At 44.0% G+C, this 24,535-nt stretch overlaps 2 protein-coding genes across 2 annotated transcripts in view; one reads left to right on the top strand and one right to left on the bottom strand.

Annotated features, from left to right (window-relative positions):
* Positions 1–24,535, bottom strand: part of LOC127203582 (40S ribosomal protein S19-like) — a 223,000-nt gene that overhangs the window by 69,299 nt on the left and 129,166 nt on the right. The window lies entirely within an intron of this gene.
* Pla2g4c (phospholipase A2 group IVC) overlaps positions 4,063–24,535 on the top strand; it is a 32,187-nt gene continuing 11,714 nt past the window's right edge. Inside the window, exons 1-8 of the mRNA XM_051161892.1 lie at positions 4,063–4,304; positions 7,313–7,394; positions 8,365–8,574; positions 8,790–8,926; positions 16,635–16,824; positions 18,858–18,978; positions 20,702–20,842; positions 21,771–21,824. Of these exons, the coding sequence (XP_051017849.1) occupies positions 4,063–4,304; positions 7,313–7,394; positions 8,365–8,574; positions 8,790–8,926; positions 16,635–16,824; positions 18,858–18,978; positions 20,702–20,842; positions 21,771–21,824 (1,177 nt within the window). The remainder of the gene's footprint in view (positions 4,305–7,312; positions 7,395–8,364; positions 8,575–8,789; positions 8,927–16,634; positions 16,825–18,857; positions 18,979–20,701; positions 20,843–21,770; positions 21,825–24,535) is intronic.

Genomic DNA, 24,535 nt, shown 5'->3' with positions numbered 1-24,535 from the left:
AGTAGCTGTTTTCTGCAGAAATTAATGGAGTAAAGATCTTGTTTATTAGGTGATGGCCCTGTGACCCTGGTGAGTTAAGAAACCATTTTTTTTCCCCCTGAGAAATTGACAGAGTAACATTGTTCTACAAACACAAGACATTATAAGCCACCTATGTAGGTGCTGTGTTAGGCCAAGAGTAAGGAGGAGAGAGAAGGAGAAATAAAACAGGAGAGTAAGTGGACAGGAGAGAACGGGGCAATGAGGTAGGAGGCAAACTTAGTGTGCTGTTGTGTCCTGGGACAGGCCCTACATTTGCATCACAGTCATTTGCCTACTGTCAAGGTGAGGGATCTGAGCTCAAAGACTATATTTCACATAGCTGTGACAGAACGCCTAACAGAAGCAACGAAAGGAGGAGAGGATTTCCTGTGACCCATTTTGTTTAAGGATATGAACCCCCAATGGTAGGGAGGGAAGGCATGGTGCTGGGACCCTATCCTAGGGGCCTGGAGTTCACTGTGCAGCTTGTTAATCTTCCAGTGACGTGCAGAGCTCAGCAGACCAGAAGGGATGCTGGCCCACAATGTGGAAGCCCCCCATGGTGATCCTACATCCTCCAGCTAGGTCCTGTGTCCTAGAAGTTCCTCACTCTTAAAACAGTGGCATCAACATGGGACCAAATGTTGGAACACATGAGCCTGTGGTGACATTTTGCATAGAAACCGTGACAGGCAGGAACCAGTTTATCCTTGGGTCACTGAAGCCAGCATTTGGTCTCAGGCCTGCTTTCTTCTCGAGGGTTCTGCTGAGTGCGGAACAAAGATAGGAGAAAGAAAGAAGAAAGGAGGAACAGGGCAGATGCTGAGAGTGCTTTCAAGGGAATGCCTGTGAGGAACAAGGTATTAAGAAGATCAAACGGGAGAAACCTACAAGTAGAACTTTATGATGGGCAGATCTGGGCCCAGAGGTCCTACTCAAACTATGGCACTAGCCAAGGACAATACAGGCGGTAAACTTTGAACCCCTACTCAGATCTAGCCAATGGACAGGACGTTCTCTACAGTTGAGTGGAGAGTGGGGTATGACTTTCTCACGAACTCTGGTGCCTCACATTTGACCATGTCCCCTGGAGGGGGAGACCTGGTGGCACTCAGAGGAAGGATAGCAGGCTACCAAGAAGAGACTTGATACCCTATGAGCATATACAGGGGGAGGAGGTCCCCCTCAGTCACAGTCATAGTGGAGGGGAGTAAGGGGAAAATGGGAGGGAGGGAAGAATGGGAGGATACAAGGGATGGGATAACCATTGAGATGTAATATGAATAAATTAATAAAATATATTAAAAAAAAGAAGATCAAAAGTGAAAGGATGGAGAGAGAGAGAGGGGAGGGAAAGCCAACACAAGAGAACAGCATGAGAGACATTTAATGGTGGTGGCACCAACAGAGAAGGAGAGGAGAGGGAAGAAGTATAAAATCAAATACAGTCTCACAGAGTTAAACTAGGGCTGTCCATGTGGCCTTGAGTTTGGAAACTGTGAAAGTCTGGCGTGCTCAAGCGTGAGTATGCTGTGAGTACTGGGACACGCTCGCTCCTAGAATCTGGTAGTTGCCAATGGGTCAGGAGTAAGTGGAAGGGCAAGGTAAGCCATCTCTTCTCTATAGCTGACACAAAACAAAACAAAAACTAGTAAATATGGGAAGGAGATTTGTAAGGAATAAAGGGATATAATATGAGAGGGAAGGAAATGAGTGAATTGGGCAAGGGGTGATTAGAACATCATATGTATGTATGGAATTGTCAGAGAACAAAACCTAGGATTATTTTTTATTTACTTTTTATCCTGATTGTAGCTTCTCCTCTTCCTCTTCCATCCTTCTCTCCCCCCATCTACCCTCCTTCCATCCTCAGAAAAGGGGAGGTCTCCCATGGATATCATCCAGCCTTGGCCAAAGAACAAAACTTATCTTTAAAAATCGTTCATTCAAAAAAAAAATCATTTATTCTTTGAGAGTTTTGTACAGTGTGTTTTGACTGTATTTACCCCCCCAACTCCTCCCAGATCCATCCATCCTTCTTTCCTCATCCATCCAAACTTGTGTCCTATTTTTCTTCACCCTTCAAATTCCATATATATTGCTCATATGTTCATGAATGTGTTCAACCTACCAGAGAACGGTTTTTGAGAATTTCATGTAAGTACTGTATTTACACAATTCCCACTTCTCCATCTCTCCACTCTAACTCTTCCTGCATCTCTCCCTCAAATATGTGACCTCTCTAATAATTATCATCACAAATGTGACACACACACACACACACACACACACACACACACACCCTAATGAGTAACTGTTGTTGCTTGTGTGTGTGCTTCGGGATAGCTACTAATAGGCCTGGAATTTAATAACTTATTTGGTTTATCCTTTGCGAAGACTGACTCTCCCTTTCTCAATAGCCATTAACTGCTTATAGCTAACCTAGGGGTGGGGCCATATGAGATTTCCCCCACCCACATTTTCATGTCAACTAGAGTCTTCATTGTGCAGGTCTTGTTTAGACAGCCATTTCACTGGGATTTCACGGGTGCAGTTTCCCTTGTCATGTCTCAACAATACTTATTAATAGAAAGTATAATCTCAGTTCTGCATGGCAAGTATAATATAGATAACATTGTATTTCCACTGTAAGTGTAAGTTTTTATTATCCTAGAAAACCTGGGAAGGGCAGATTAAAACCTTTAAGAAAACATGAATACATATCCAATAATGTTTTGAGAGAAATCAGACATAGAAATAGAATTGGGAAACACTATGTGTGCCCTTTGAGACAATTGAGTATAAAACCTCCAGTTTAAAAAAAAAACATAGCTCTGATGTGAGTGTTTATGCTTCTTATTTTTAATGTAAACTGGACTTTAATCCCAGGGACAAGATTTCCAGTTAGTTCCCTTTTGATACAGTTTCTAGTTAATTCTTTGCCACGCCCAAAGGGTGCCAGCTTGCAACACAGATAAAAACTAGAAAGCACCCTTCCCCTCCCCACCCGACAGGCTGGGCTTCCTTTAAATATACCATCCAGCAGGCATTTGCCTGCCAACTTGAAGCAGACCTAGAATATATTGCTGGATGCTACTCTTTTCCATCTATCTTTTTTTCTGTGCTGGAGGCCTGCTGGGTATCTACAGGGTCTGTAAGTATCAAAATTTTCTTGCCATGTTCTCCTCTTATAAGTGTTTGTGTCATTGAAGCTGTCTGTAATCTGATACCCTGACAGCGAGGCAGGTGGGTTCTTGCTCAGGACAACAGCTACCAGCTAAATTCCTAGAGAAACTCAGATGGTACGGGGATGGAGCAGTTGCTAACTAGAATAAAAACAACCCCAGGATGATGAAACTAAAAAGCTACTTTAGTGTGGGGCTTGCAGATTATATTACTGCTGATGGTCACTGACAATAGCTGCTCTCAGCTGGTGGTTTCCTTCCCCAGAACTCATTTTGTCTGGTGAAATTTGTCTGTTTTCAAATAGTTCCTCCCACAGGAGTGAAGAGTGTTTGATGGAAGCACATGTATAGGGAAACTGAAGGGATCCAGGTGTCAGGGCCTCTTAGCCCATCTCTAGCAACTTCTACAGGGCCTTTCAGAAGTGAGGAACTTCTAGATTGGGGCAGGGCAAGGACAGGCCAGGAGGCTAGCCCTAAAACCGCACTGTTGTGCAGTGGTTGGGGTGTAGTTACACCGAGCCTCTCGCCAAGTGCCCACCAGGGAGTCTGGTAGGGGGAGGGAGAAGAAATGCAGACTAGCCTTCAGGAAGGTAGTGTGTTCACCATATGCCTCTGTACTCCAGCTTAGACACATCTTGCCAGCAGCCATTTTATAACGGCTGCCCTTTGGGCTGAGGAACCAATGGGCTAACGAGACAAAAAACATCTGGTTCAAAGATAGAGAATCTTCCAGTTGACTTTCAAAAAAACTTGCCACAAGGACCCAATTACTATGCCTCTTTTCTGTGCCCCACCTCAGTTTTTTTGTTTTTTGTTTTTTGTTTTTTTTTAAATGACTGTTTGAATTCAATCCATGATGTTAAGACATTTATCAGATGATCACTGCAAAGCAAAGGCTGGACTGGTGCACCAATCTGCCTTAAGGAATAGTCACCTAGGTTCATTTCTACAGAAATCACCTCAGAACTCCATCGACCCACCTCGAGGCGAGACGGAACTGCCGCAGGAAAAAAGCAACATTGAAAGTAAAATGGCAGACGCTGGGAAGATGCACCCTGAAGAGTCTCCCAAATCACAACCATCCAATACACATAAGTGGTGAGTCACAGATGGAATTAACTTTAAAAAAATATATTTAAATTTTAATTTATGTGCATTGGTGTGAGGGTGGTGTCAGAACTTAGAGGTACAGACAGTTGTGAGCTGCCATGTGGGTGCTGGGAATTGAACCCGGGTCCTTTGGAAGAGCAGGCAGTGCTCTTTACCACTGAGCCATCTCTCCAGCCCCTGGAATTAACTTTTAATATATATATTTTTTATTACACTCGCTTATTTTGTGTGTGTGTGTGTGTGTGTGTGTGTGTGTGTGTGTGTGTGTGTGTGAAAGGGTGTGCACGTGTCACGGCATATATATGGAAGTCAAAGGACAACTGATAGGAATAGTTTTCTTCTACCATGTGAGTCCCAGAATCAAACTCAGGTCATCAGGCTTGGAGGCGAGTGCCATCACGCACTGAGCTGCTGGAGGAAGCCTCTCAGAAGATCGTTATGCTAGACTCCTGTCTGCAAGCATAGCGGTATCATTAGTCCCGACAGGAGTTGGCTCTCTTCCATCGGGTGGGTCTCAAGTTGGGCCAGTCATTGGCTTGCTATTCCCTCAATCTCCATTCCAGAGTTATTTCCTATACCTCTTGCAGGCAAGACAGGTTTTGAGTTGAAGGTTTTATGGGAGGGTTAGTGTCCTGCTCCCTCCACTGGGGGCCCCACCTCACTACAGGAGGTGGCAACTTCAGGCTCCATATCCCCCTGATGCTAGAAGTCTTAGCTAGGGTCACCCCCATATACTACGGGGACCCTACCCTGTCCCAGAAATGGCCATCCCCATTTCTGTTCTCCCAGTCCTCACCGTCACACTGCCTACACCTGATCCTACCTCAATTCCCCTTCCTACCTCCTCTCCCATCCCGTTCCCCCGCTCCATCTACTTCAGATGTCTATTTTACTTTCCCTATTGAGTAAGATTCAAGCATCCTCCCTTCGACTCTTCTTGTTACTTAGCTTCTTTGGGTCTGTAGAGTAAAGCATGGTTATCCTGTACTTTATGGCTTATGTCCTCTTATAAGTGAGTACATACCAGGCGTGTCTTTCTGAGTTTGAGTTACCTCACTCAGGATGCTATTTTCTAGTTTTATCCATTTGCCTGAAAATTGCATGATCTCTTTGTTTTTAATAGCCGAGTAGTATTCTATAGTGTAAATGCACCACAGTTTCTTTATCCATTCTTTGGTTGAGGGACATCTAGGTTGTTTCCAGTTTCTGGCTATTGCAAATAAAGCTGCTATGAACATAGTTGGGCAAGTGTCCTTGTGGTATGGTAGAACATTTTTTAGGTATATGCCCAAGACTGGTATAGCTGGGTCTTGAAGTAGAACTAGTCCTGGTATTCTGAGAAACTGCCAGATTGATTTCCAAAGTGGTTGGACAGGTTTGCACTCCCATCAGCAATGGAGGACTGTTTGTTCCCTTTGTTCCACATTCTGTTAGCTTTTATGTACAACATACGCAGTTTAATGTACAAGGTTTTGTTTAAACACCTGCTTTGAATTATATACCTAGGAATGAAATTTCTGGGTCATACAGTAATTCTCTTTGTTTGCTCTCTCTCTCTCTCTCTCTCTCTCTCTCTCTCTCTCTCTCTCTCTCTCTCTCTCTCTCTCTCTCTTTCTGTGCGCAGGTCAGAGCTTGATATCAAATGTCTTTATAGTTGCTCTCCATCTTATTTTTTGTGACAGGGTCTCATGCTGAAACTACAGCTCATGTATTTGGCTGACTAGCTGGCCAGAGAGTCCCTGGGTTTTTCTTATTCTCACCTCTGCAGAGCTGGGTTATAGGTATACACTGCTGTGCCTGGCTGTGTTACATGGACACTAGAGATTGGGATCAAATCTTCTTGCTTGCCCAGCGCACATTTTACTGAATAAATCATATCCACATCTCTCTTTTGGCTTTTTGAGATAAGATATCATGGTGATGTTTGATCAAGACCCTCTTATCTCAGTTCTCTAAGTGCTGGGATTACAGGCATAAGACACCATGCCCAGCTTTGCCCAACATTTCTGAGAACCACTGAACTGTTTCTTTTTTTTTTTTTTTATTTTATTTTTATTTTTTTTTTTTTATTTTTTGAGATAATCCAAATTTCAAATCAAAAAATTTTCTTTTTTCTTTTTTTTCTTTTTTTCCTTTCTTTTTTTTTTATTAATTTATTCTTGTTACATCTCAATGTTTATCCCATCCCTTGTATCCTCCCATTCCCCCCCCCCCCCCATTTTCCCATTATTCCCCTCCCCTATGACTGTTCCTGAGGGGGATTACGTCCCCCTATATATTCTCATAGGGTATCAAGTCTCTTCTTGGCTACTTGCTGTCCTTCCTCTGAGTACCACCAGGTCTCCCCCTCCAGGGGACATGGTCAAATGTGAGGCACCAGAGTACGTGAGAAAGTCGTATCACACTCTCCACTCAACTGTGGAGAATATTCTGACCATTGGCTAGATCTGGGAAGGGGTTTAAAGTTTACCTCCTGTATTGTCTCTTACCATGCCATTAAAAGTGTAAAGTGCAGCCACTCTTCAGTATCGATGGAAATTTGATCCCTGACTAGCACTAGCCCTCTTTCAGGTGCCCAAATCTCCAGCTGCTCTGGTTTCTTTATCGAAGACATTCTGGTATCTGCACAGACCCACACATCCTCTTGGCCACTTTAAATCATTTGCAGGTACCAATAAGTGGCTGTTCCATGGGAGCAGGTGCTCCACTGTCTTGTTCAGTGGGTAGTCAGTCTCTGTGAGCCCCCATGAGCCTGCTTAATTGGTTCTGTGGGCTGTATTCTTCTGGTGTCCTCGAGCCCTCTGCCTCCTACAGTGCTTCCTCACCTCCACGCTATGCCTAATGTTTGCCTGTGGGTCTTTGCATCTGCTCCCATCAGTTGCTGGATGAAAGCCTCCCTGGTGACAATTAGGCTAGGCACCAATCATATCATTATGAGTCATTTCCTTGACTTTTTGTATTTTGTTTTTGACCAGCCATGTTTAGTTCTATTATAGGTCTCTGAGCTATCCAACTTCCGGTTCCTGGCTATCCAGGCGGTGTTGGGCACTGTCTCCCTCTTGTGGCTTGGGCTTGCTGGTAGGAGGACAGGTTGTGGGTTGAAAGTTTTTGTGGTTGGCTTGGTGTCCCACTGGAAGTTTTACCTGGTTACAGGAGGTGGCAGGTTTAGGCTTTTTATCCCTCATTACTAGGGATCTCTTCACTAGTGTTACCCTCACAGATTCCAGGAAATTTTCACTGCACTAGGTTTCCAAATAGCCAGCCTCCCAAAAAATGCCCCTCCATCCAGTCATTTCTCCATGTATTTTCTCCCTTTGTCCCTTCTGTTTCTACCCTTCCCTGCCTCCAGTCCACTGCAAAGTCTACTTTATATCTCCTTCCCAGGGAGATCCACGGGTCCCCGCTAGAGCCCCCATTGTTAGTTAGCTTCTCTGGGTCTGTGGACTGTGGCATGATTATCCTTAACAGCTAATATCCATTTATAAGTGAGTACACACCGTGTTTGTCTCTCTAGGCCTGGCTTACCTCCATTCAGTATGATTTTTTTTTATAGTTACATCTATATGCCCGCAAATTTCAAGATGTCATTTTTTTTTAAAACAGCTGACTAATACCCTGTTGTGTAAATGTACTACATTTTCTTTATCTATTTTTTTTTTTTTTTTGGTCGAGGGGCATCTAGGTTGTTTCCATTTTCTGGCTATTAGCAGCAAGCATTCTTAATTGCTGAGTTGTGTCTCCAGCTCTCTTTTAAAAAATTACGTTTATTTTATTTTTTTCTGTTTGTTTATTTGTATGTATGTGTGTGAGTGCGTGCATACACACATGCTTGCACACATGTGTCACAGCACACGTCGTAGGTCAGAGGAAAAGTTGGGGAAGTCAGCTCTCTCCCTTTACTCTGTGGTTCAGGTCATCAGACTGGTTGGCAGAGCCATCTTGGCTGGCCCTTGGCTGCTCCGCAGAGCATGTTTTTAAATATCTGATATACATCTTAAACTCAGAGCCCTTGACCACCATGTGCTCCTAAGCTACCTGCAACTGGTAGATAGTTCTTTGGAGGACATCACTCTGGGTAATTTCTGGGTTTTCTTTTTTCATTGTAAAACTCCTGAAGTTTCCTGTTTTTCCCTTTGTCCTGGGAAGCTCGGGGCCTTATTTTGCCACTGGACTGCAGGAAGAAGAAAAGGCAGCAGTGCACAAACGTAGCCCTAAGGTGTTGGAGGCTCTGCAAAAGCTGAACATCCAGGCCGACCAGGTGAGTGCAAGGAACAGGCCATACTGGTGGGATTGTCCCTGCTGTCCCTAGGCTCTGCAGCTCAACTCTTCCAGGATGTGCTGGGGTTGAGTGGGTGAATAGGTACAGATGTACCTTGCTGGGGACAGATTTCACCCTACCCAAGCAGGACCTTAGATACCCTCTTGTTCCTTACACTGTCCACTGGCTTTAATTGTCCTTTCTCCAACACCCAGGCACCAGTCATTGCTGTCCTAGGCTCTGGCGGGGGGCTGCGGGCCCACATCGCTTGTCTTGGGGTGCTGAGTGAGTTGAAAGAACTTGGCCTGTTGGATGCCGTCACGTACCTCGCGGGCGTCTCAGGGTCCACTTGGTAAGTGTTGTGTTTGGATGGGAGGGAGCACCATGTTTTCTACTATCAGAATGAGAGCTTCTTCCTCTAGGTACCAAGTGCATGCTGTCTTTCCTTTTCCTTTTCTATTTTTTCTTTTTTCTTTGAATTGACTTATTTGTCATTTTATTTTATTTTATTTTTATTAATTTATTCAGGTTACATCTCATTGTTATCCCTTTATTTGTATCCTCCCATTCCTCCCTCCCTCCCTCTTTCACCCTATTCCCCTCCCCTAGATCTGTGACAGAAGGGGACCTCCTCCCCCACCATATGGTCACAGCCTATCAAGTCTCATCTTGGCAGCCTGCGTATTCTTTCTCTTAGTGCCACCAGGCCTCCCCACCAAGGGGGAAGTGGTCAAATATGGGGCACCAGAGTTCATGTCAGAGTCAGTGCCCGCTCTCCACACAACTGTGGCCATTTTCCTTTTCTTAAATGGGCAGATGATAATTATTTATTTTATGCTGTATGTTGTGACATTTTGGTATATGGATTTGTTGTATATTCATCAGTGATATTTTCACTTTTCTTGGTGTAAAAAAGTACACGGACAAAGGCAACCTAAAGAAGGAAAGGTGTGCTTTGGTTCTCAGCTTGAGAGCATTGCCCGGGAAGCAGAGGGAACTGTGCTGGTGCTCAGCTAAGTGTCTTCGCATTCAGTCTGGGCCCAGGCTAGGGAACGCTGGGATCACATTCAGGGTGTTTTATCTTCTCATCTCATTTAAATGTCTCTGTAAACACCATCACAGATGCATCCAGAGACTTATCTCTGCCTCTGAGGGTGGTGGGTCGTGTGGGCTGTGCATACTTGAGGGGAGGCATGTAGCGGCCAGAGCCAGGCAGACATCAAGTTTCTTCCTCTGTTGGTCTCTGCCTTATTGCTGTTAGACATGGCTTCTTACTGAGCCTAAAGCTCATAATTTTGGCTAGGCTGGCTTTTGGATCCACCTGCCTGCTCTCCAGCTAGAGGTTCAGGCATGTTTATCCATGTCAGTTTTTTTACATGAGTGTTGGGGATTCAAACAGGTCTCCATGCTCGCATAGCAAGCACTCTTATGCACTCAGCCATTTCCCCAGGCCTAAAGTTCTTTTTTAAGTAATATATCATTTGTACAACAGAAGGAGCTTTGTTATATTTCCATAAGATATATTATATATTTATATAGTTACATATGACATATTTAATATATGCAACATATAAGGGTAAGCATATTACATATAAAAAAATAAACAATATATAATAATTTATATACAATCTGACCAGCTGCCTCATGTTTATCCTGCCATGCCTTCCCTACCATGATGGATCACATTCCCTCAATTTGAGCAAAATAAACATATATCTATATATCTAATATAATGTATGTTATTATTTATTAATAATTTATCAATAACATCTTATATATCAGTATAACTATTTATAATAATACATATTATTTCTTGATCATATCAACCTCTCTATCACTCCACTCATCCCCTTCCACCTTTCATCTCCTGCTGTCTCATTTCTAGCATTTTCCAAGTTCAAGGGCAGTGGTTATACTTTAGGTGGGTGGAATATGATCTCTTAGCCTTTAGGAGAGACTATTGTGTTAAATCTCTGTAGGACTTTCTTATTCCAAAGGGTTCGGAAGCACTCATACCTGATAGCCTGATTCTGAGCCCAGGACAGTGTCTGCGTTGTTAATCAGTCTTGGTACCTTTTCAGTAACATATAAAGGTACACACGCTTTGAGCTATCAGTGTGGAGAATATGGAAAACAAACGGTAGGTGGAGGTAACAGGTGGCAGGAATGCAGCATTTAATGTTGAGGCAGCTCCTTGAGAAACATACCTGTCGTGTGAGCTATTTTCCTCATTGTTGCGGCAAATAATCAAAGTAAATTCAAGTTTATGTGGCTCAGTTTGAGGCAACTGGTCACATTGTATCTTCATTCTAGAAGCAGAGAGAAGGGGGGTGGGCTGGAGAGAGAGCACTTAGCTCACTTCCAGAGGACCTGTGTTCAGTTCCTAGCACCCATGACAGGTGAATTCACAACCACTTGAAACTGTCTTCAGAGGATCTGACACTTTCTAGTCTCTGCAGGCTCCTGTACTCATGTGCACATACCCACACACAGATAAATGTATGCATGGAATTAAAAATGGAAACCAGGCTAAGAAGAAAGAAGCATATTCAGTCCAAGGATTGGTACCTCCCACATTCTAGGCCGGTGGTTCTCAACCCATAGCTTGCAACTCCTTTGGCAGACCTCTGTCTTCAAAAATATTCACATTACAATTCATAACAGAAGAAACATTTTTCTTTTTTTTTAACCTTTTAAAATAATTAATTTATTCAGATTATATCTCTATTGCTATCCCATTACTTGTGTCCTCCCGTTCCTCCCTCCCTCCTGCTTTCATCCTATTTCCTTCCCCTAGGTCTATGACTGAGGGGGACCTCCTCCCCCACTATATGGTCATAGCCTATCAAGTCTCATCTTGGTAGCTGGCTTATTCTTTTTCTGAGTGTCGCCAGAGTTCATGTCAGAGTCCGTCCCTGCTCTCCACACAATTGTGGAGAATGCCCTGTCCATTGGCTAGATCAGAGTAGGGGTTCAGCGTTTCCTGCTTGTATTATCCTTGGTTGGTGCAGTAGTTTGAGCAGAGCCCCCTGGGTCCAGATCCACCCATCATGATGTTCTAACAGAAACAAAATTATAGTTATGAAATAGCAAAGAAAACAGTTTTATGGCTGGGGGTGGTGGTGGTGGGTCACCACAACATAACACACTATGTTAAAGGGCTGCAGCATTATGAAGGTTTAGAACCACTGTAAGGTGGTTTATAGCTCTTTGAAATGCCCTTACAGGTGTGCCCAGAGATGCGCCTCCTGGGTGATTCTAATCATGTCAAGCTGACAGTCAAGATTCACATCACGAGGGCTGGCAAGATAACTCATCAGTAAAGTGTAAGCATAAGACCAGAGATTGGTATCTATATCTACATAGATATAGATATATTTTAAAAGCTGAGCATTGTAGCACCTGCTTGTGATCGCAACACTGGAGAGATAGAGACAGGTGGATTCCCTGGAGCTCACTAGTCACTTAGCCTAGTTTGATAATTGGTGAGCTCGAGGCTAGTGAGAGACCATGTCTCAAAAAACAAATGACAAATGACAACTAATTCTGCCTTCTGGCTCCCACATGCATGCACACATATGGCATGTGTACTCCTTTTCACCCATGTATGCACATGAACACACCACACACATGTGCACACATACACATGCACACGCGAGTGCGTACACACACACACACACACACACACAGAGTTCATATCTACTATCCCTGTGTTGCCTGGGGTTGAGCCATACTTCCTGTGTCCCAACTCCAGGGGTGCTATTGAAATAGAAATTATAGCCATTCTTTTTTTTTAATAATAAAATATTTTTATTCTTTTTAAAAATTATAACATTTGTAAATTACATCATTAAAACAGAAGCAAGCATAGCATTCATAAGTCATATTTTTCTTCATAAATCCATTTACAGCAATCCTCAATGCCCAGACTTAACTCTGATCTCTTAGCTTGTGTATCAGCCCAACTTGGTGAATTTCCTGAACCTCGTTTCCCCCTATTTTCTGAAATAGCCATTCTTGCTTTTTTCCTTCTTTTCAGACTTTCTTGAAGCTTAAGCGTGCTGTTGCTGCCTGTAGGGGAATAGGAGGTAGGCCTTGCAGCCTAACAGCATGGGCACCATTCCTACAGTGAGTCCTTTAGGGCTGGTGTAAGCCCAGCTGTCACATCTATGTGATTCTGTCTCCTGGGCTGTTAGGAGGATTAAAGTTCTACTCTCTCAGGGTTTCTGTGACAGGGAAAACATCCAGATGGAGCTGTCTAATAGAAATATAACTGAGTCACGTCTGTCCCTTCTTATTTTCTAAAAGCCCCATTGAAAAAGTAAAAGGATGCAGTGACATTGCAGTCGTGTGTTTTCTTTCTTTCCGTTTCTCTTGGTTTTTTGAGATGTGGTTTCTTTGTGTAACAGAGCCCTGGCTGTCCTGGACTTTGTAGATCAGGCTGGCCTTGAACTCACAAAGACCTGCCTTCCTCTGCCTCCTGAGTGCTGGATTAAAGGTATGTGCCACCACACCTGGCCTGCATCTTCTTTTTTAATAATAGTGTTTTAGTCATTTTAAAATTATATATGTTTATATAGTATATGTAATCATATATGTACCCCACTCCTCCCAGAGCCCCCCAACAAGTTTCTTCCCACCTTTATATCCCCTTTTTAAAAAATTATAACTCAGTCCAATTAGTACTGCCATGTGCCCATGGGTATGTGATCATCCTCTGGGGTATAGGTGACCTACCAGTTGCTATACCCCAAAGAGAAACAACTCCTTCTTGCTCCAGGTGTCTGACATAGGAGAATTTCATAATATAATATATAAGTCATTAATATAATATATAAGTCAGATATTTGACATTCCTTTTGTGAGACCAGGTTTTGAAAGCTGATACATATTATATTATATTTATTTACTGAAAATACATGTGTATGTACATGTGCATATGTGTATCACAGACCATGTGTAGTCATCAAAGAACTGTGCGTGCTCTCTTTATACCATGAGGGATCTCGTTGATTAAACTCAGGTGGTGAGGCAAGGCAGCAAACGCCTTTACCTACAAACCATCTCGTGCCATCCTGCCAGCCCTGATACATACTTTATGCCTACAGCATAGTCCTGTTTTGATGCTAATGAGACTGTGCAGGTGAAAAGCAGCTGTCAGTACCAAGCTTATTCCTCATGGGTTTCACTTCCCTGGAATGGATTGGAGTTGCAGTGTTTAAATTTAAGTTAATAAAATAAAATTAAATGGAGAACCCACTTCCAACCACATGTTGTATTATTTACTTTTTTTTCATTGCTGTGTCAAAACTACCTGACAAGTGGGGCCCTGCTGCCTTGTTATGAGGACGAATTTGGCTCCCAGCATCCATCTCAGGAGGCTCACAGTACCCATAACTCTAGCTCCAGAGGATCTGATACTCTCTCCTGGCTTCTGTGAGCACCCTCACACACATGTACACACACACACACACACACACACACACATGCATACAGACACATACACATATGCATACAGACACACACATGTGCATATAGACACACACTTGAGAGCACACACATGTGCACACACACACACAGAACACTTGACACTTGAGGTGAGGGTTCATTGTGCCATCACAGGCACTTGCATGTGCATACACATAGATACAAATTAAAAAAGAATCCTAAAAAAAATACTGACTGAAGCAGCTGCTATAAAATTTCCTTGCAGAAACTGGTAAGGAGTTCCCTGTTGAAAACCTCTCCCCATCTATGCGCGTTCTCAGTTTGTTTACCTAAGGTCGCATTAGGAGATAAAAAGCACAAAGGTGGGAGGCTGTATGAAAACAAATCCGGTTCCCTGTCTGTTCCTGTGCGACTCCCTCCCGCCGCCCCCCGGAGGACGGCGCTTACCTTCTCTGCGCCTCCCTAAACTGAGCATCACCCTATTGTTCCTTTTCATGGCTAACTATGAAGATGATTGTGCTGGTTTGTTTCTTTGGCAACTCAGCCCAAACCGGAGTCACTTCAACCGAGGAGCTGTCTCAATCCCATTGGCATGTAGACAAGTCTGTGAGGGCATTTTCTTGATGAATGTTTGAGGTGTGAGGACCCAGCCTACTGCAGGCAGTGCCACCTAAGCTGACCTGAGCAAGCCATGGGGAATGAGCCTTCCTCAGGTCCTGCCCTGCCAGACTGGTTCCTGCTTTGACCTTCCTCAGTGATAGACTATAATTTGGCCTATATGCCCGATAAACCTTTTCCTCAGCAAATTGGTTTTGGTCAGCATTTTATTACTGCAATAGAACCCAAAATATAAAAGCTGTAAAAACGAGGTAGCAGTCACATACTGAAACAAATGGTACGTTGTCTGAAAACAAAGCAAAATCCCCAAAAGACAAGAACAAAAATACCCATCTGCCCGTGTGTCATGTGGAGGATCGGGATTCAGTCCCAGATGTGGGGTTCAAGGGGACACCGAGATGGACTGTGGGGTTAGAACTTTGTCAGAAGTTACTATACATTAGTTACCTTTTTTGTTGTTGTGATAAAATACTATGACCAAAGTCACTTATCGAAGGAAGAGTTTATTTGGGGATATGGCTTTGATGGGAGAGTCTGTAGTGGTGGGAGAGGCACATCAGTAGGCAGCTGGAGCAGGAAGCTGAGGGAATCACATCTTCAAACACAAAGCGGATGAGAGAGAGAGAGAGAGAGAGAGAGAGAGAGAGAGAGAGAGAGAGAGAGAACTCAAAATGGAGTGAAGCTATGACTCCCAGGGCTTACCCTCAGTGATATGTTTTACACCAAGGTTCGACTCCTTGAAAGTCTCAGAACTTCCCCCAACAGTGCCACCAACTGGGGACTCAGTTCAAATATGTGAAATCTGTGAACGACATTCCCACTCAAACGACCAGTTAGTTATCAGTGTCATCGACAAACAGTTAACCGAGTTCAGGAGTTCAGGGCCCAGGACTGAGACAGATGACACGGTGGGGGCTCTGAACAGGAGTCACGACTCATGTGGCAGAGTCAGGGTCCTTTTTAGAGGTCTCTTAGGAAGATTTCACCATGCGACAGGACGTGGCCAGTTTCTCTGATTCCCTCTGGAAGCAGCTGGGGAGCAGGGCGTGCGTCTAACAGAACGCTTTTCAATGTAGTTCACGTCTGCAGGTGAGAGGTCCTGGTAGTTTACTTGGTTATATGTTAACTAGCTCTTCACAGACTGTGCTCTTCGTAGGTGCCTGACTATGTCTGTGAGATGGAGGGGCAGCAGTATGATCTGGACTCTAATGTTACATCATGATGTATTTCCTCTCTCTCTCTCTCTCTCTCTGTCTCTCTGTCTCTCTCTCTGTCTCTGTCTGTCTCTGTGTGTCTCTCTCTGTCTCTGTCTCTCTCTCTGTCTCTGTCTCTCTCTGTCTGTCTCTGTCTCTCTGTCTCTCTGTCTGTCTCTGTGTCTCTCTCTGTCTCTGTCTCTCTTTGTCTCTGTCTCTCTCTGTCTCTGTCTCTCTCTTTGTCTGTCTGTCTCTCTCTGTCTCTGTCTGTCTCTGTGTCTCTCTCTGTCTCTGTCTCTCTCTCTGTCTGTCTCTCTCTGTCTCTGTCTCTCTTTGTCTCTGTCTCTCTCTGTCTCTGTCTCTCTCTTTGTCTGTCTGTCTCTCTCTGTCTGTCTGTCTCTGTGTCTCTCTCTGTCTCTGTCTCTCTCTCTGTCTGTCTCTCTCTGTCTCTGTCTCTCTCTCTGTCTCTGTCTCTCTTGCTGTTTGTCTGTCTCTCTCTCTCTGTCTCTCTGTCTCTGTCTCTCTCTCTGTCTGTCTCTGTGTCTCTCTCTGTCTCTGTCTCTCATTGTCCTGTCTGTTAAATAGAAGAATCATTCATAGAGGCTGCTTGAGTCCTCCGTGTACTCGAGTGTTTGTTTAGCATACATTGTTTCCTTTATGACAGCTAATCATCGTTTCTCTGGCTCGTCACTCCTCTGTGAGAAGAGGCAGTCAGGATTAATGGCGCCCTGGCTCATCCTCTCTCTGTCCTATTTGGGCCACTATTCCCATCTTCAATCTGTCCCTTCTCTTTGTCCCCAGGGCATTGTCCTCTTTCTTCGCCAACAATGGAAATATGGAAAGCATGGAAAAGGAGCTGGAAGAGCGATATGAGAAGAATAGTTGGCACTTTAAAGAGAGCCTAACGAAAGCCATCCAGGCGGCAAGGAGGGAGAATTACTCCCTGACTGACTTTTGGGCCTATTTGATTGTTTCCAGGCAAATGAGAGAAGTAAGTCATTCCCAGCAGAGGATATGGGGGTCCCAAATAGCTTGATCAATAGTCCCGTTGAGCTCTTCAAAATCTGGGCACGTAGAGATTTTACTTCAAGACTAAAAATGTCCCAGGGCTGATTGATTGTAAATAGAAGAATCAGACTTTGACTCATGTGTGCAGTAAAATAAGTAGAAATTATTTTTAAAATCTAGGAATATCCAAAGACAACAGGCTCCAAGGCACTTATTCTTCTCATCTCTGTTATTGGTCATTTCTTTCCTTGAATTTACTTTTCTCTGCCCTCTTCTATTCCAATTTTATTCTTTACTTAGAAAGAGTGGAGGTTTCTGCATCTCCATGTTCTTGGTGGGAAAGATTTTTCTCAACCTCAGAGTACCACTGTGCTCACTTCAGACTCTCCAGCCAACTGGCTCTAGGATCCAACCTTAGGTTGTCTGAGCACAGCACATGGTCAGCTCAATGTGGAGCATATGGCTATTATGACCTAAATATCTGTGAGTGCAGGGTGAACTCATCATGGCTGCATTCCTCCAAGGCGAGTTAGGATGGCAGTGGGAAGTCAGCCCCCAGAGTTCTTTCTCCAGTGGATTTCTTCTGGTTTTTATGCTTTGATTGGGTTGGGTTGAACATTGTCTTGTTCTTAGAAGTGAGAGGGACAGATACACCCTTAACTGTGAGACTGGAGTAGACAGGGAGAAAAAAATGGAAGTTTCTAATGATGCTATTATGATTTCTACAAGACTGTGGGTCCTGGGGGGCAGGGAGGACAGATGTTATTGGGCGGGGTACGTATAGTATATTTGTTTTCTCCTCTTATTCCTCCCTCCCTTCCTCTCCCAGCTTCTTTGCCTTTCTCACTATCCTTTCTGTCATTCCTACCCTTGTCTCTTAAAATTATTTTTATTTGCATATGAGTGTTTTGCCCACAAGGATATATGTGCACTATATACATGCAGTACCCCCTGGAAACCAGAGGAGGGCACTCTATCCCTTGGACTGGATTTACAGCTGCCAGGCTGGCGTGGAAGGGTGGGGCGGGGAGGATTTTACTGGTTTGTTACCTTTCCTCCAGGCTGTTGGAAACTGAACTCTGGTCTTCTAAAAGTGCTGTTAATCTCTGAGACATCTTCCCAACCCCCTGTCTATCCTCTCTCTTTCCCGTACTTTGATCTCTCTCACATAGTTTAACTTACTGCTTTTTAAGCTTTTGTTGAAGTATAACCGATATGCATACACTTGAACATACAAATATATTTCAAACACATCTTGAGGAGTTTGGACTCATGCACTTCCCTGTGAACTATTTCATGATCAAGGCGCCAAGCATATTTAGCTCTTGCACACACTTCTGGTGCTCCCTCTTATTTTATTTATTTATTTATTTATTTTTGTGGGAGGTGGATGGTAAGAGTACTTTGCATTGACATCTGTCTCCTTCAGTTATGCTAAGTGGCACAAGCCAGTCACTTGAGTCTACCTCTCCGAGGCATCTAAGACAGCAGAACTCACTGAAATGAAGAACAGAATGGCAGTGGTCAGTGCAGAGGCAGAGGCAGAGGCAGAGGCAGAGGCAGAGGCAAACGAGAACTGCTGCTCAAAGGGGATAAAATTCTGCCAGATGAATTGGGTCACGATCTCTCCATTCTCTCTCGCCCTGTGAGCCTGGTTCCTCTGCAGTGGTCTCTTTGACTCTTATCCACTCTCATCCTTTGAGGCCATGCTACCCTACTCTGTAGATGAGCTCTGTCTATTTCCTACACTGGGGGCCTGTCCTACGTGACAGGGGTCTGTCATGCTGGCTCAGTGAATAAAGGTACTGCAGTCCCTGGAACCCCTATGGTAGATGGAAAGCTAACTCATGCAAGTTGTGTCCTCTGGCTTGCACACACGTGGGAATGGATTTTGTAGATAAAGAATATTCCAAAAACTAGGTGCACTATGTACAAAGATCCCATTCAGTTTGGGGAGACTAAACCGTACCCTTGTGAATCTACTCCATTCAATCTGGTACTTCCCCCCTCCCCCAGCTTCAGGACTCCAATTTGTCCAGCATAAAGGAGCAAGTAGAAGAAGGAGTGATGCCTTATCCCATCTTTGCAGCCATTGATGATGATCTTCAGCCTGAGTGGAGGAAGAGAAAAACTCAGAGTAAGTCAAAAATTAGAAGGGAAGAGAAAGTAGCAAGGGAATGGCAGATGTTGAACAGGGCTGGGGATATAGCTCAGTGGTAGGATGTTTGCCTTGGATGAATGGAGCCTTGGGTTCCATACCCCCCAGAAAAGCTTTATTAAGAGGAATGTATGGATATTTCCCCCACACTGACCCTTGGGAGGCCCGGGAGCAAAGGATTCGTGAAAAAGGGGCTGTCAGGATAGGATGCTTCTCTCACAGAGGAGCAAACACGTGTCCCAGACACCACCAGAGGGTCCACACTTGCTTTGAGTGACTGAGGAAGTTGTAATGAGGGCTACCTGCCATCTCCTTCATGGTTCAGTAACCACCCCGGTGCCGGTGGCTTTCCTGACATCCCGTTTGTCTTTCAAGGTGCACTCTTTGCCCGGGGATCAGGACCCCCTCACTCAATTTACTAAATATAAAACACATTTGTTCATTTGATGAGTACACCCCATTGATCAATACCCACCAGGCAATGCTCCAGGTGCTCACTCACCCTAGCATCCCAGAGCTCAGAAGTTCCTGGGGTTAATGCTCCGTCCCTCTCCTAGTACGGGTCCTTGATCTAGTTTCTGTTGCTGTCACAAATACTGTAACAAAAAGCAACCTAGGGAAGAAAGGTTTTATTTAGCTTACAATTTCAGACTATGGGCCAATTATTGAATGGAAGTCGCGTCAGGAACTTAACATATCACATCCGTAGTTGCGAACAGATACTTTTATCCTTATTTGCTTGTTTGCCCTGGGGTAGCTTTCTTTCTCTTTATACTGATTCTGCTGATGGAATAGTGACACTTACAGTGCACCTGATTTTTCCTTATCAATTAACTATCAATAAGGGCTCCTTACAGACATGCGCATAGGTAGAGCTGACCTCCTTCTTCTCATAGATCCTCCTTCAGCAGTCCAGAGGTAAGCTTAAGTTGGCTGCAACATTTGTCACTCCATTGATTCCCAGTGTTGATTTGATTGATCTGGATGGCTAACCAGCAGGTTCCTTCCTCCCTAGCCACTCCATCATTTCTTCTGAACTATGTACTGGTTTGGAGAGGATGGCCTTGCCTCATAGAGGAAGACAGTTATTTAGCCAAGAATGTATGAATAGCTACAATGTGCTCTCTCCAAATATACTCTCAAAACCAGCAAGACCTCTAGTCCACACCTTTTCCAACTCAGCTCTCCACACTGCAGCCTTCTCCACAACCCCGAGGACACCCCAGACCAAGAATCAACATCTCTCATGAGGACTCTTGTAATTAGCTCATCATTGGCCTTCCTGCACCATGTCATCTCCTCCTTCCATAGCTACATGAAAGAAGTTTCTAGAAAAACATGGTCATGTGATTTCCTTCTTATGATAAATAGTGCATCCACTCCACAGTGCCCTAGATAACTTGTCTCTAGAGTTTTTATTGTTCCCACATTTTGGAGTTGCAGCTCTTATGAAGTGGAAGAAAAAGGTGGGCATGATGGGTGAAGTTAGGGGAAGTAATTGAAACAGGATTCTATTGAAATAATGAATTGCTTCCATTTGAAGAGAGTCTGACAGGCATGGGGGAAGGATCCCCAATTATTTGAGATCATCCAGCCCATCTCTATATGGTTGGCATTCCTTACTCTGTGGACCCCCCAACCCCTAGCACCTTCTGTGTTTCAGGGTCAGAACTTGTAGTTTACCTTTGTTTTGTCTCCCCAGAGTCCTGGTTTGAATTCACCCCTCATCATGCTGGCTACCCTGCACTTGGGGCTTACATCCCCATCACACAGTTTGGAAGCAGATTTGAGAATGGAAAAGTGGTTCGACAAGAGCCTGAGAGAGACTTGACTTTCCTGAGAGGTCAGTACTGGGATCAGATGGAATCCAGTGGAGGTGGGATGTGGACGTTGGGCAAGAATGACCTCCCTGAGTATCTAGCTCTGTCAGCCTCCTTTATTCTTAGCAGAAAAAAAAAAAAAGACATCCTGCGGTTTCTAAAGGAAGGTCTTCAGCATCTCTCAGGGACTCCCTTGCTTGACAGATGCCTGGGAGCATACTAAATGGCCCAGGAAGTGCCCGAATCCAAGGGTATAGCTTCTGATAAACAAACAGATTTAGAATGTGAGTGTGGGAGTTACATGCGATCCCACAAGTACAACACTGGCACAGTGACCAGCATGTGCTAGGAATTCAAGGACAGTCAAATATCCATTTATTTAGCAAATGACTTTTGTTTTTGGGTCTCACATATCCTGTTGTGGCCTTGAATTGACTATATGGCCACAGCTAGCCCTGAACTCTTATCTCCCCTGCCTCCGTCTCCCAAATACTAGGATAATAGGTGTTCCCCACCGTGCACGGTCAGAATATAATTTTGAGATACACTATGAAGTCTCTCCTGGACGCCTCCTTCTGCACAGACAGGAACAGAGGCAAGACTGTTGTTGTCCTACGGTATCTTCTGCTGTAAATGCCCTTCCATCATCTAGTCTCTGAAGTAGAGTCATTTGAGGTCATCTCTGCTTTTTATATGTGTCTAATCTGGCTAAAATTCCTCTCCATCCCACTTCCAGGTTTTCAGGATCCACTCATAGCCCTGATTTCCCGACAGCAGCACCCACCCCTGAGCTACCATTGCCTTGACACTAGGACTGCTAACCCCTCAGCTGTTGTTCATGTTCCAGTACTGCTTCTGTCTATGACGGGCAACAGGATTCAAATGTACTGATCCCCTATCGATTCACTTTAATCACACAGAGTCTTAGTTTTATTTCTCTTTCCTTTACAGGCTTATGGGGAAGTGCTATAGCTGATATAGAAGAGGTTAAAAAATTTATTTGGGGTGAGTATTTGAGGGGAACCCAGGGGCCAAAGCCTAGAAATACCTGTGTAAAGAAACTCATTTTCACTTTCCCTCGTGTGACAGAAGAGGAAACTACTGTAATTGTCCTGACAACTATATTTCCTAACACTGCTGCCTTTTCTTCAGCCTCCACCGGAGCAGCGAGAATGGCTGCAGAGTGGGTGGCTGCAGACTGCCTTGGGAACAGTGCTGCTTAGTTACATGTGACCTCGGTTAGCCATTTTCTCTCCACCACACAGATGATAATAGCACTAGTTGTGAGGACTCATGAGAGTGAATTCCTCTAAAGTACTCAGGATGGAAGCCTGGCAGGTAGACGCATTAGAAAACACCAGCAGTTATTATCTGTTCTTTTACATTATCCTTATCAAATCCCCCAGGAATGCATGCTACAATCACTTGAATTTAAATTTTTATTTATTTTGCTGGGCATGGTTGTGCATACCCTTAACTGTGGCATTTAGGAGGGAGAGGCAGGAGTTCTCTGTGAGTTTGAGGCTAACCTGTTCTACACAGAGAGTTCTGGGACAGCCAAGACTACATAGAGAAAGCCTGCCTTAAAAAAATCATTTATTTTTATGTGTGTGGTTGCTCTGTCTGTCTGTATGTTTGTGTTCCACATATGTGCCTGGTGGCTGTAGAGGCCAGAACTGAGCATCAGATTTCCTGGAATTGGAGTGGGTGGTGGGAATTGAACCTGGGTCCTCTGGGAGGGCAGCCAGTGCTTGTAGCCACTGAATCATCTCTCCAGCCTCCAACTTGAGCTTTGTTTGGAGAGCCACTGAGTCATAAGAATGCTGAGTTGCTTGCTCACTCTGACTGTACAGTGAGCACTGATGTATGAATGGCAGTTTGTGCCTGGAGCCACATCACAACTCTGATCAGCATGATAACATAACCAAATGGGGACAACCATACCTCCAGCTCCATGTGTTAGAGATGAATTTTAAGTGACCTAATGTGTGTAAGGTCCTTAGAACAGAGCCTGGACTATAGTGACAATGTCTCACTAATATATAATAACAGTAATGTCAAATCAGACCAAATGAATCTGCACCTTGGCGACTGTGAAGCCAAAACCCATAGCCAAGAGGTGAAATGGCAGAAGAAAGGTATTACCTATTACCTGTGTGGCTAAGGAGAGTCAGGCATTGACTCCAAAGTGATGCCCTCTTCAAACAGAGCGTAAAGACTTTTTTGGAGAGGTTGTGAATATTTATTTGGAAAAACGTTTCAGAAATGGGCACATTCCTGGGCATATGTAATTTAAGATGTAGAGCTGTAGTGTTGGCTTAGTGGTTAAAGCATTTTCCACACAAATGTGGGGACCAGAGTTTGGCTCTCCAGATCCCATATAGATACCACATGGGCCTGGCAGCATACCTGTAAATCTAGCCTTAGATGGCAGAGATGGGGATCCCTAGAGCAAAACTAGCAACTAATATAGCCATATTGGTTAGCTCTGGATTTGATTGAGAGACCCTGCCTCAATGAATAATCTAGAAAGCAGTAGAGGATGATTCCCAGCATAAACCTTGAACCTCCACACACAACACACATGTGATGATCACCTTTACATACATATATTCCTATTCATGTGGCAAACACCAATACCACACACATAAAAATGGAAAAAGGAAAAAAATAGGTAATATGTATGCTATTGAGAATACTCAGTTTAAGGTTAAAGTTCAAGAGGGAAGGATGGAAGTTGGGAATACATTTAAGTATATACAGCTTGGGTTAAAGATGGTGGGTAGGAGTGCTTTGGGTACGCTTAGCTTTCATGGTAAAGATGGTGGGCCTCACCTGGTAGCACAGTGCTGGGCCATAAGAGAAGCAAAATATTTCTTTCTCCAAGGTCTTAGCTGCAGCCAGTGTAAAGACCTCCAAGGCTGCTAAGAGTAATGATAATTACTCAAAGTTTATACTTATTAATACCAACTTACGTCCAAACCATGGGCCAAAGATACTCTGTATTTTAACATTGTTCCTTGAAAGTGATATTCATCATCTCTTGGTTAAAGACAAGTTCAATGAGTCTAGAGCCAGGTGCGGTGGCTCAGACCTTTAGTCCCAGCACTCCAGAGGTAGAGGCAGGCAGATCTCTGAATTCAAGCCTAGCCTGCTCTACAGAGAGTTCCAGAACAACCAGGGTTATACTGAGAAACCCTGTCTCAAAAAGCAAAGCAGAACAAAACAAAACCAAAGAAATGAAAAAAGAGAATATATCTTTCTGGCCTTCCTGTGGTTAAAGCTGGAGCTTGGGTCATGTTTTAGTTCTTTAGTGGGTAAACTAAGGTTGCTTTCTGGAAGAAGCCTTGGCTTGTGGTGTTGTGTATGAAAGTTAATGTTATACAACTGTCTTTCTCAGTTTCACTCTTAACCTGGCTATCACACAAATAATTGAGATTTTTATATTTGTTGTATAATAACTTCACAACACAATAACTGAGCAGTTACTACTCCATTCTTAACCCTTTAAGCTAATCTGGTTCCCTCCCAGCATACATCCCAGAGATACTTGTGCTTCGTAGCTTTCCCTCCTCCAGCTCCTCTCTCCTGATGTCACCTGGATCTCTCCCATGGCTGAATTGCCCATTTCCTTCTCTAGCTCCTCCCCCTCTGGCTGGCAGGAAGTCCAGCCCTATTCTCTCCCCTGCTCAGCTGAAAGCTGCTTTATTGGCATA

Source organism: Acomys russatus, chromosome 19 (assembly GCF_903995435.1).
Source record: "Acomys russatus chromosome 19, mAcoRus1.1, whole genome shotgun sequence".
NCBI lineage: Eukaryota > Metazoa > Chordata > Mammalia > Rodentia > Muridae > Acomys > Acomys russatus.
This window is presented reverse-complemented; position numbering and strand designations above follow the sequence as displayed.